The 13,519-nt window shown below is 39.1% G+C and overlaps 2 protein-coding genes across 2 annotated transcripts; both read right to left on the reverse strand.

The window, feature by feature from the left end:
- Positions 1-582: 582 nt before the first annotated feature.
- Positions 583-2,795, reverse strand: LOC121862512 (proteoglycan 4-like). Its single transcript, XM_042360818.1, has 3 exons — positions 2,377-2,795; positions 1,716-2,223; positions 583-1,596 (listed from the first exon to the last, which is right to left on the reverse strand). Exons 1-3 carry the CDS (start codon positions 2,793-2,795, stop codon positions 583-585), a joined length of 1,941 nt encoding a protein of 646 aa, XP_042216752.1.
- A 4,631-nt stretch (positions 2,796-7,426) lies between these two features.
- On the reverse strand, positions 7,427-9,129 carry LOC121862546 (forkhead box protein D1-like). Its single transcript, XM_042360847.1, has one exon. The coding sequence runs from the start codon at positions 9,053-9,055 to the stop codon at positions 7,787-7,789; it is 1,269 nt and encodes a 422-aa protein (XP_042216781.1). The 5' UTR covers positions 9,056-9,129; the 3' UTR covers positions 7,427-7,786.
- Positions 9,130-13,519: the final 4,390 nt, after the last annotated feature.

Here is a 13,519-nt window from a genome sequence, read left to right on the forward strand (position 1 = left end):
ACAGCAAGTATAATAATAACTATAATAATAATAATAATAATAATAATAATAATAATAATAATAATAATAATGATAATAATTAATAATAATGATAATAACAATAATAATAATAATAATAATAATAATAATAATAATGATAATAATTAATAATAATGATAATAATAATAATAATAATAATAATAATAAAAATAATAATTAAAATAATTAATAATAATGATAATAACAAAAATAATAATAATAATAATAATAATAATAATAATAATAATAATAATAATAATAATAATAACAATGACAAATGTAATACTAATAATAATAACCAATACAATAATAATATGAATAATAATAAAAATAAAAATAATAATAACTATAATAATAATAATAATAATAATAATAATAATAATAATAATAATAATAATAATAATGACAAATACAATAATAATAATAAGAGGAAGCCATCGTTTCTACCCTCATCATCACGTCAACAGGTAATATATGAGAGAAAGAAGAATTACCTCCCAGTATTGATCAAATCCTAGGTCTTCACTCATCTCCCCTTGAGGACTAGTGTCAGTATCTGGCAGGTTATCCTGGTTCGCCACGGTTCACTCGTTCAACTGGGAGTGGTTCTTTAACTTCTGGTTCAACTGGATGTGGTTCTTTAACGTCTGGTTCAACTGGATGTGGTTCTTTGACTTCTGGTTCAACTGGATGTGGTTCTTTAACTTCTGGTTCAACTGGATGTGGTTCTTTAACTTCTGGTTCAACTGGATGTGGTTCTTTAACTTCTGGTTCAACTGGATGTGGTTCTCTAACTTCTGGTTCAACTGGATGTGGTTCTTTAACGTCTGGTTCAACTGGATGTGGTTCTTTGACTTCTGGTTCAACTGGATGTGGTTCTTTAACTTCTGGTTCAACTGGATGTGGTTCTTTAACTTCTGGTTCAACTGGATGTGGTTCTTTGACTTCTGGTTCAACTGGATGTGGTTCTTTGACTTCTGGTTCAACTGGATGTGGTTCCTTAACTTCTGGTTCAACTGGGTGTGGTTCTTTAACTTCTGGATCAACTGGATGTGGTTCTTTAACTTCTGGTTCAACTGGATGTGGTTCTTTAACTTCTGGTTCAACTGGATGTGGTTCTTTAACTTCTGGTTCAACTGGATGTGGTTCTTTAACTTCTGGTTCAACTGGATGTGGTTCTTTAACTTCTGGTTCAACTGGATGTGGTTCTTTAACTACTGGTTCAACTGGATGTGGTTCTTTAACTTCTGGTTCAACTGGATGTGGTTCTTTGACGTCTGGTTCAACTGGATGTGGTTCTTTAACTTCTGGTTCAACTGGATGTGGTTCTTTAACTTCTGGTTCAACTGGGTGTGGTTCTTTAACTACTGGTTCAACTGGATGTGGTTCTTTAACTTCTGGTTCAACTGGATGTGGTTCTTTAACTTCTGGTTCAACTGGATGTGGTTCTTTAACTTCTGGTTCAACTGGTGGTTCTTTAACTTCTGGTTCAACTGGGTGTGGTTCTTTAACTTCTGGTTCAACTGGATGTGGTTCTTTTGCTTCTGGTTCAACTGGATGTGGTTCTTTAACTACCAACTGGATGTGGTTCTTTAACTTCTAGTTCAACTGGATGTGGTTCTTTAACTACTGGTTCAACAGGATGTGGTTCTTTAACTTCTGGTTCAACTGGATGTGGTTCTTCTTCCTGGTTCAACTGGGTGTGGTTTCTTTGCTTCTGGTTCAACTGGATGTGGTTCTTTGACTTCTGGTTCAACTGGATGTGGTTCTTTGACTTCTGGTTCAACTGGATGTGGTTCTTTAACTTCTGGTTCAACTGGGTGTGGTTCTTTAACTTCTGGTTCAACTGGATGTGGTTCTTTAACTTCTGGTTCAACTGGATGTGGTTCTTTAACTTCTGGTTCAACTGGATGTGGTTCTTTAACTTCTGGTTCAACTGGATGTGGTTCTTTAACTTCTGGTTCAACTGGATGTGGTTCTTTAACGTCTGGTTCAACTGGATGTGGTTCTTTAACTACTGGTTCAACTGGATGTGGTTCTTTAACTTCTGGTTCAACTGGATGTGGTTCTTTAACTTCTGGTTCAACTGGATGTGGTTCTTTAACTTCTGGTTCAACTGGATGTGGTTCTTTAACTTCTGGTTCAACTGGATGTGGTTCTTTGACTTCTGGTTCAACTGGATGTGGTTTTTTAACTTCTGGACAACTGGATATGGTTCTTTAACTTCTGGTTCAACTGGGTGTGGTTCTTTTCTGGTTCAACTGGGTGTGGTTCAACTTCTGGTTCAACTGGATGTGGTTCCTTAACTTCTAGTTCAACTATTGGGTTCAACTGATGGTTCTTTAACTCTGGTTCAACTGGATGTGGTTTTCTTTAACTTCTGGTTCAACTGGATGTGGTTCTTTAACTTCTGGTTCAACTGGATGTGGTTCTTTAACTTCTGGTTCAACTGGATGTGGTTCTTTAACTTCTGGTTCAACTGGATGTGGTTCTTTAACTTCTGGTTCAACTGGATGTGGTTTTTTAACTTCTGGTTCAACTGGGTGTGGTTCTTTAACTTCTGGTTCAACTGGATGTGGTTCTTTAACTTCTGGTTCAACTGAATGTGGTTCTTTAACTTCTGGTTCAACTGGTGGTTCTTTAACTTCTGGTTCAACAGGATGTGGTTCTTTAACTTCTGGTTCAACAGGATGTGGTTCTTTAACTTCTGGTTCAACTGGGTGTGGTTCTTTGACCTCTGCTTCATTCCAATTATCAATATAGATCGATAGAAACATATATAGAAATATAAAGAAATATTATGTGTGTATGTTAGTGCATGTGTGTATATACCTCTGTCCTTGTGTTTATATTTTGTTTGTATGGAAGTATATTATTTCTATTGGTATATACTGTATATATCAGTGTTGGTGTTGATAAATATTTTAGTGTTTGTGTTGGTAGATGTGTTTAGTGCTAGTGTTTGTATGTTTAGTGTTAGTTTTGGTATAAATGTTTTTATTGTTTGTATGTATGTTTAGTGTTTGTATATATGTTTAGTGTTGGTATAAATGTTATGTGTTGGTATAAATGTTTAGTGTTGGTATAAATGTTTAGTTTTTGTATAAATGTTTAGTTTTTGTATAAATGTTAAGTGTTGGTATATATGTTTAGTGTTGGTATAAATGTTTTTAATGTTAGTATGTATGTTTAGTGTTTGTATATATGTTTAGTGTTGGTACAAATGTTTAGTGTTGGTATAAATGTTTAGTGTTGGTATAAATGTTTAGTGTTGGCATAAATGTTTAGTGTTGGTATAAATGTTTAGTGTTGGTATAAATGTTTAGTGTTGGTATATATGTTTAGTGTTGGTATAAATGTTTAGTTTTTGTATAAATGTTTATATTTGTATATATGTTAAGTGTTGGTATATATGTTTAGTGTTGGTATAAATGTTAAGTGTTGGTATATATGTTTAGTGTTGATATATATGTTTAGTGTTGGTATAAATGTTTAGTGTTGGTATATATGTTTAGTGTTGGTATGTATGCTTAGTGTTGGTATATACGTTTAGTGTTGGTATAAATGTTTAGTGTTGGTATAAATGTTTAGTTTTTGTATAACTGTTTAGTGTTTGTATAAATGTTTAGTGTTGGTATAAATGTTTAGTGTTGGTATATGTGTTTAGTGTTGGTATAAATGTTTAGTGTTTGTATATATGTTTAGTGTTGGTATAAATGTTTAGTGTTGGTATAAATGTTTAGTGTTAATGTTTGTATATATGTTTAGTGTTGGTATAAATGTTTAGTGTTTGTATATATGTTTAGTGTTGGTAAAATATTTAGTGTTAGTGTTTTTATATATGTTTAATGTTTGTATATATGTTTAGTGTTTGTATATATGTTTAGTGTTAGTATAAATGTTTAGTGTTGGTATATTGTTTAGTGTTAGTATTTTTATATATGTTTAGCGTTGGTATAAATGTTTAGTGTTTGTATAAATGTTTAGTGTTTGTATATATGTTTAGTGTTGGCATAAATGTTTAGTGTTTGTATATATGTTTAGTGTTTGTATATATGTTTAGTGTTAGTATAAATGTTTAGTGTTGGTATATTGTTTAGTGTTAGTGTTTTTATATATATTTAGCGTTGGTATAAATGTTTAGTGTTTGTATAAATGTTTAGTGTTTGTATATATGTTTAGTATTGGCATAAATGTTTAGTGTTAGTGTTTTTATATGTTTAGTGTTGGTATAAGTGTTTAGTGTTTATATATATGTTTAGCGTTTGTATATATGTTTAGTGTTGGTATAAATGTTTAGTGCTGGTATAAATGTTTAGTGTTAGTGTTTTTATATATGTTTAGTTTTATATATGCTTAGTGTTTGTATATATGTTTAGTGTTTGTGTATATGTTTAATGTTTACACATATGTTTAGTGTTGGTGTTTGTAAACATGTTTAATGTTTGCACATATGTTTAGTGCTGGTATAAATGTTTAGTGTTGGTATATATGTTTAGTGTTTGTATATATGTTTGTATATATGTTTAGTGTTTGTATATATGTTTAATGTTTGCACATATGCTTAGTGTCGGTATAAATGTTTAGTGTTGGTATATACGTTTAGTGATGGTATAAATGTTTAGAGCAGGTATAAATGTTTAGTGTTGGTACAAACGTTTAGTGTAGGTGTTTGTATATATGTTTAATGTTTGCACATATGTTTAGTGTTGGTATAAATGTTTAGTGCTGGTATATACGTTTAGTGTTGGTATAAATGTTTATTGTTAGTGTTTGCATATATGTTTAATATTTGCACATATGTCTAGTGTTGTTATAAATGTTTAGTGTTGGTATATACGTTTAGTGTTGGTATAAATGTTTAGCGTTAGTGTTTATATATATGTTTAGTGTTTGTATATATGTTTAGTTTTTGTATATATGCTTAGTGATTGTATGTATGTTTAGTGTTGGTATAAATGTTTAGTGTTAGTGTTTGTATAATTGTTTAGTGTTGGTATACAGTAAATGTTTATTGTTGGTATATATGTTAAGTGTTTCTATAAATGTTGTGTTGGTAAAAATGTTTAGTGGTGGTATAAATGTTTAGTGTTGGTATATATGTTTAGTGTTGGTATATACGTTTAGTGTTGGTATAAATGTTTAGCGTTAGTGTTTATATATATGTTTAGTGTTTTTATATGTTTAGTTTTTGTATATATGCAAAGTGATTGTATGCATGTATGTTTAGTGTTGATATAAATGTTTAGTGTTAGTGTTTGTATAATTGTTTAGTGTTGGTATACAGTAAATGTTTATTGTTGGTATATATGTTTAGTGTTTCTATAAATGTTATGTGTTGGTAAAAATGTTTAGTGTTGGTATAAATATTTAGTGTTGGTATAAATGTTTAGTGTTGGTATAAATGTTTAGTTTTTGTATAAATGTTTAGTTTTTGTACAAACGTTTAGTGTTGGTTTAATGTTTAGTGTTGGTATATATGTTTAGTGTTGGTATGTATGCTTAGTGTTGGTATATACGTTTAGTGTTGGTATAAATGTTTAATGTTGGTATAAATGTTTAGTGTTGGTATATATATTTACCGTTGGTATAAATGTTATGTGTTGGTAAAAATGTTTAGTGTTGGTATATATGTTTAGTGTTTCTATAAATGTTATGTGTTGGTAAAAATGTTTAGTGTTGGTATAAATATTTAGTGTTGGTATATATGTTTAGTGTTGGTAAAAATGTTTAGTGTTGGTATAAATATGTAGTGTTGGTATATATGTTTAGTGTTGGTATAAATGTTTAGTATTGGTATAAATGTTTAGTGTTGGTATAAATGTTTATTTTTTGTATAAATGTTTAGTGTTGGTATAAATGTTTAGTGTTGGTATATATATTTAGCGTTGGTATAAATGTTAAGTGTTGGTATATATGTTTAGTGTTGGTATATATGTTTAGTGTTGGTATAAATGTTTAGTGTTGGTATAAATGTTTAGTGTTGGTATAAATGTTTAGTGTTGGTATAAATGTTTAGTGTTGGTATAAATGTTTAGTTTTTGTATAAATGTTTAGTGTTGGTATAAATGTTTAGTGTTGGTATAAATGTTTAGTGTTGGTATATATGTTTAGTGTTGGTATAAATATTTAGTGTTGGTATATATGTTTAGTGTTGGTATAAATGTTTAGTGTTGGTATAAATGTTTAGTGTTGGTATAAATGTTTAATGTTGGTACAAATGTTTAGTGTTGGTATATATATTTAGCGTTGGTATAAATGTTATGTGTTAGTCTTGATACATATATATATATATATATATATATATATATATATATATATATATATATATATATATATATATATATATATATATATATATTATATATATATATATATATATATATATATATATATATATATATATATATTTATATATATGTTTAGTATTTTCGTGTGTTGGTATATATGTTAAGTGTTACTGTGTACCGAAATTAACATATTCAAAGGTTGTTAAGTGTGTGTGTGTGTGTGTGATTAGGCCGTAGGGTATATTATAATTCCCACGTGACTCACATACTTACCCCAACAAATTTAAACCAATACAAGCCTGTATACCTTGAACTGAACTAACTATGGCAAGAATAGGTTAGGTTAAGCAGGAACCAATGTGGGTGAAAGTTGATACTTGCCAGATCATTAGCCCCCCATCATAGGTCGCTTTAGGGTGTTTGATCATCACACGATCAATTCTGTCGCTATACACAGCAGGTCTCAGTTGCTTCTTGTGTTGATATCATTCTGAAGACCATGTAGTAACCTTTGTGTTGGCTCCTGTGATGATGTTTCTGAATTAAACAAATAAGAGATGAAATATTATCCAAATCAAGTTCCACGAGTGTTGAGTGATCGCCGTTAATGAAACAGTAAATTAGCAGCAGGAGATAAAAACTTCTGTAAATTTAGATTATTATGCAATGTACAGGGTGATCGACTAGTCCCTGTGCACCTGTAATAACTAACAATATATAGTTGTTTTTTGTTATATGTATACATTGTTGTATCCATTTCCAGAATTTATTGTGATCATTTTCAATATTTACTGTAAGAACAAGGTAAATAAATATATTTTTATTTATTGTAGGTGCAAAGGTAGTTTCCGATCACCTTGTATATATAAAGCATTATTTAAATTCTGTGTGTATGTGTGTTTAGTATAAATAATGCTGAGTGCAGATGCCAATTAATTATCATTATAGACACACGGAGACTTCAAAAAATTTAAATGTTATTATGTTGCTACCAGGAAAAATTTCAAAATTATTTCTGTATTATTTCTTCATGTTAATATTTATAATATGACTGAAAAGAAGAGGTAAATAATAGTAGTCAAGTCGTCATAACACATTTTATTTCCTTTTACACAGTTCATAAAATTAATAAATACATCACATAGTCAACATACATAACATATATAGGCCTATATATATATACAGAGTATCACAGCCGAGCCGCCCACAGCTATTCCTCCTCCTGCAGGTGGCAGCGGGTCAATTTCCTCTTGTAGGAGGTCACCGTCCTGTGTGTAGCGGCAGTAGAAGGTCAATGCCCTAGTGAAGGAGGCAGCAGGCACCACCCCTGGTGTAGGAGACATCAGGTCATCGCCCCTAGTGTGGGAGGCAGCAGGTCACAGCAGTTCTTCGCCCCTAGTGTGAGAGGCAGCAGGTCACAGCAGGTCATCACCCCTAGTGTGGGAAGCAGCAGGTCACCTCCCTTGGTGTGGGAAATTTCATTGGGCGGGTGGAGGGTCATGTGTGGGGCGCGGTTCGGAGTCGTCGTTCCTCGTCGACGAAGGAAGCTGCCAAGGAGCTCCAGAAACCCAACCCAGCAAAGACCACGGACGATGGTCGTCATCGTCGTCGTCATCATCATCATCGTCGTCGTGGACAACAGGCGTGGGAGACGAGGAGGTGGCGGCGTGGGGTCTGGAGTCGTCCCCAGGGTCGTCGCTCACAACATCTATCTCACTGAGGTCGAGGCTGGCGTCTTGGACAAGGTCACTAGTGTGGCGGCGAGTCTTGGGCAGTTTATCGTCGGGGGCCAACAAACTGGCCACGTCGAACTGTCGCTTGCGGGCAACAGGAGGCTGAGGTAGTGACCCTGGGGACGCCTGTGACGGTGAACCTTCCTCTGAGGCGGTGAGGGCGGTGGTGTGTTGATGTAGGATTGCCGTGGGTGAGTCGTAGGCGGCGGTGAGGGAGGGAGTCGGGGACGGCGGCTCCGGGGAAGAGTCGTCGTCGACGGCCAGTCCCAGGTGCTTCCTGACGCGGCGCTGAGCTCGCCGTCGGCGGAAGTCTCCTCGCCGGAAGTCGTCGATGTTAGCAGGATGGATGGCCCAGTAGTGGCCCTTCCCGTTGGCTGAACGACCTGACTTCATGAAGCAGTCGTTGAGGGAGAGGTTGTGACGGATGGAGTTGCGCCAGCCGGGTCCTCTGGAGCGGAAGTACGGGTAGTGGTCCAGGATGTACTGGTAGATGTCGCTCAACACCAGCTTCTTGTCGGGGCTGCTGAGGATGGCCATGGAGATGAGGCCGATGTAGGAGTGTTGGGGCTTGGGCTCCTCTGGTCCCCGGGGCAGGAGGACGCGTGGGTCCATGAGGCGGTAGCCGTACAACGGGTGGGGCGGCGGGTAGGCCGCGGGCGGCGGACCTCCCTGGCCGCCCATCAGCGCACCGCCCAGCCCGACGGACCCAAGACCGCCCATAAGAGAAGATCCAAGGCCACCCATCAGATGACTGCCCATGATACCGCCCATTATGCCGCCCATACCGGCCTCCTGAAGATGGTGGTGGTGGATTGAGAGCGGAGGTCTGGCCCAGGCCAGACCAGCGGAGGCCAGACGCAGCCGCTCGGCCAGGGCCAGCTGATACAGCAGGCGCTGCTGATCTGTGGGTACAGCCACCGCGTGGGCGTCGCTCAAAGTCGGAGGTTTGACGGCCACGGGCGCCACCACCGTAGGCGGCGATACCGAGGACTCACGCCCACACACAGTGTCCATAGCTTGAGTGAGCAGCGCCACAACACGTGTTGGTCACACACAGTCACAACACTAGCGGCCCTGCGCTTGCTGTCTCCCGCGGCTCACGAATGATTAATGTCCTTTAACTCTGGATACCAACTTAAGAATAACCGTCTGCGGTAGCAGGCACCGCCCATCGACCCTTAAAATACTGCACGCTCATTGGCCAGTCTCCAGTGTGGCTCCGCCCTCCGAACCAAGCTCCGCCTTTTAGCCAATCAGCAGCGTGTTGAGACAAACATTGATCGGTGTGGACCAATCAGGGCGCAGTTGTTTGACTAAAGTTTTGGGCTCTCCAGCCACCATTTTCCAAATATTGTCCCTGAGTGGAGCTCCGACAAATCGCTGCTCCCTGATATTGGCCGCGTACGAACACCGCCAACATGGGCCATAAACTTTAAACCAAGAAATTCCTATGTCAGATCCTCCTTTATAAATATTAATATGTTTCATATCTGTGAGAAGAAGGTAAACAATAACTTGTGGGCCTCAAAATCAACTTGTCTTGTTATGTGATCAACAAGCCCAAGCTTTATCAACTTCGGATACGATTCTGAAGGAGGTAAGTGGAAGAGAAGACGATGATGTTGTGACTGTGACGATGATGTTGTGATGGTGATGATGATGTTGTGATGGTGACGATGATGTTGTGACTGTGACGATGATGTTGTGATGGTGACGATGATGTTGTGATGGGGACGATGATGTTGTGACTGTGACGATGATGTTGTGATGGTGACGATGATGTTGTGATGGTGACGATGATGTTGTGACTGTGACGATGATGTTGTGATGTGGTGACGATGATGTTGTGATGGTGACGATGATGTTGTGATGGTGACGATGATGTTGTGACTGTGACGATGATGTTGTGACTGTGACGATGATGTTGTGATGGTGACGATGGTGTTGTGATGGTGACGATGATGTTGTGACTGCGACGATGATGTTGTGATAGTGACGATGTTGTGACTGTGACGGTGATGTTGTGATGGTGACGATGATGTTGTTGTGATGGTGACGATGATGTTGTGATGGTGACGATGATGTTGTGATGGTGATGATGTGATGGTGACGATGAAGTTGTGACTGTGACGATGATGTTGGGATGGTGACGATGATGTTGTGATGGTGACGATGATGTTGTGACTGTGACGATGATGTTGTGATGGTGACGTTGATGTTGTGATGATGACGATGATGTTGTGATGGTGACGATGATGTTGTGACTGTGACGATGATGTTGTGATGGTGACGATGATGTTGTGACTGTGACGATGATGTTGTGATGGTGATGATGTTGTGATGGTGACGATGAAGTTGTGACTGTGACGATGATGTTGGGATGGTGACGATGATGTTGTGATATTGATGACGATGATGTTGTGATGGTGACGATGATGTTGTGACTGTGACGATGATGTTGTGATTAATTTGACGATGATGTTGTGACTGTGACGATGATGTTGTGATGGTGACGATGATGTTGTGATGGTGACGATGATGTTGTGATGGTGTTGGTCGTGATGGTGACGATGAGTTGTGACTGTGACGACGATGTTGGGATGGTGACGATGATGTTGTGACGGTGACGATGAGAGGTTGTGACGGTGACATTAAGGGTTGTGACGGTGACGATGATGTTGTGACTGTGACGATGATGTTGTGATGGTACAGGCGATGATGTTGTGATGGTGACGATGATGTTGTGACTGTGACGATGATGTTGTGATGGTGACGATGATGTTGTGATGGTGATGATGTGTGATGGTGATGATGATGTTGTGATGGTGATGATATTGTGATGGTGACTGATGATGTTGTGATGGAATTGATGTTGTGACTGTGACGATGATGTTGTGATGGTGACGATGATGTTGTGATGGTGATGATGATGTTGTGATGGTGATGATGTTGTGATGGTATTTGATGATGATGTTGTGATGGTGATGATGTTGTGACTGTGACGATGATGTTGTGATGGTGACGATGATGTTGTGATGGTGATGATCTTTTGTGATGGTGACGATGATATTGCGATGGTGACGATGATGTTGTGACGGTGATATGATGTTGTGATGGTGACGATGATGTTGTGATGGTGATGATGTTGTGATGGTGACGATGATGTTGTGATGGGGATGATGTTGTGATGGTGACGATTATGTTGTGATGGTGACGATGATTTTGTGATGCGTGATGTTGTGATGGTGACGTGATGTTGTGATGGTGACGATGATGTTGTGATGGTGACGATGATGTTGTGACGGTGATGAGGTTGTGACGGTGACGATGATGTTGTGATGGTGACGATGATGATGTTGTGACGGTATTATTGATGATGTTGTGATGGTGACGATGATGTTGTGATGGTGACGATGAGGTTGTGACGGTGACGATGATGTTGTGATGGTGACGATGATGTTGTGACGGTGACGATGATGTTGTGATGGTGACAGTGATGTTGTGACGGTGACGATGAGGTTGTGATGGTGACGATGATGTTGTGATGGTGACGATGATGTTGTGACGGTGACGATGATGTTGTGACGGTGACGATGATGTTGTGACGGTGACGATGATGTTGTGACGGTGACGATGATGTTGTGACGATGACGATGAGGTTGTGATGGTGTCGATGATGTTGTGATGGGTGATGTTGTGACGGTGACGATGAGGTTGTGATGGTGACGAGGATGTTGTGACGATGACGATGATGATGTGACGGTGACGATGATGTTGTGACGGTGACGATGAGGTTGTGACGGTGACGATGATGTGATGGTGACGATGATGTTGTGATGGTAACGATGATGTTGTGATGGTGATGGCGTTTGTGATGGTGACGATGGCGTTGTGACGGTGACGATGATGTTGTGACGGTGACGATGATGCTGTGACGGTGACGATGAGGTTGTGATGGTGACGATGATGTGATGGTGACGATGATGTTGTGACGGTGACGATGATGTTGTGACGGTGACGATGATGTTGTGACGGTGACGATGAGGTTGTGACGGTGACGATGAGGGTTGTGTTGGTGACGATGATGTTGGCGATGGTGACGATGATGTTGTGACGGTGACGATGATGTTGTGATGGTGACGATGATGTTGTGACGGTAACGATGAGGTTGTGACGGTGACGATGATGTTGTGATGGTGAAGATGATGTTGTGATGGTGACGATGATGTTGCTGACGGTGACGATGATGTTGTGATGGTGACGATGATGTTGTGACGGTGACGATGAGGTTGTGACGGTGACGTGTGTGTGGTGAAGATGATGTTGTGATGGTGACGATGATGTTGTGACGGTGACAATGATGTTGTGATGGCTGACGATGATGTTTGTGACGATGACGATGATGTTGTGACGGTGACGATGAGGTTGTGATGGTGACGATGATGTTGTGATGGTGACGATGATGTTGTGACTGTGACGATGATGTTGTGACTGTGACGATGATGTTGTGATGGTGACGATGATGTTGTGATGGTGACGATGATTTTGTGACGGTGACGATGATGTTGTGATGGTGACGATGATGTTGTGATGGTGACGATGATGTGACGGTGACGATGAGGGTAGTGATGGTGACGATGATGTTGTGATGGTGTTGACGATATTTGTGACGGTGACGATGAGGTTGTGATGGTGACTTGGAGGAAATGATGTTGTGACGGCGACGATGTTGTGATGGTGACGGTGATGTTGTGACGGTGACGATGAGGTTGTGGTGACGATGATGTTGTGACGGTGATGATGTTGTGACGGTGACGATGAGGTTGTAATGGTGATGATGTTGTGATGGTGACGATGTTGTGACGGTGACGATGGGGTTGTGATGGTGACGATGATGTTGTGATGGTGACGATGTTGTGACGGTGACGATGATGTTGTGACGGTGACGATGAGGTTGTGACGGTGACGATGATGTGATGGTGACGATGATGTTGTGATGGTGACGATGGCGTTGTGATGGTGACGATGATATTGTGATGGTGACGATATTGATGATGTTTGTGACGGTGACGATGGTGTTTGTGATGGTGACGATGATGTTGTGATGGTGACGATGGCGTTGTGATGGTGACGATGATGTTGTGATGGTGACGATGATGTGATGGTGACGATGACGTTGTGATGGTGACGATATTGATGCTGTGATGGTGACGATGACGTTGTGATGGTGACGATGATATGTGATGGTGACGATGATGTTGTGATGGTGTTGTTGTGATGGTGACGATGAGGGTTTGTAATGGTTACGATGATGTTGTGACGGTGACGATGATGTGACGGTGACGATGATGTTGTGACGGTGACGATGAGGTTGTGACGGTGACGATGAATGTGATGGTGACGATGATGTTGTGATGGTGACGATGATGTTGTGATGGTGACGATGGCGTTGTGATGGTGACGATGATGTGATGGTGA

The sequence above is a fragment of the Homarus americanus genome, unplaced genomic scaffold (genome assembly GCF_018991925.1).
Source record: "Homarus americanus isolate GMGI-L3 unplaced genomic scaffold, GMGI_Hamer_2.0 scaffold31037, whole genome shotgun sequence".
NCBI classification, from domain to species: domain Eukaryota; kingdom Metazoa; phylum Arthropoda; class Malacostraca; order Decapoda; family Nephropidae; genus Homarus; species Homarus americanus.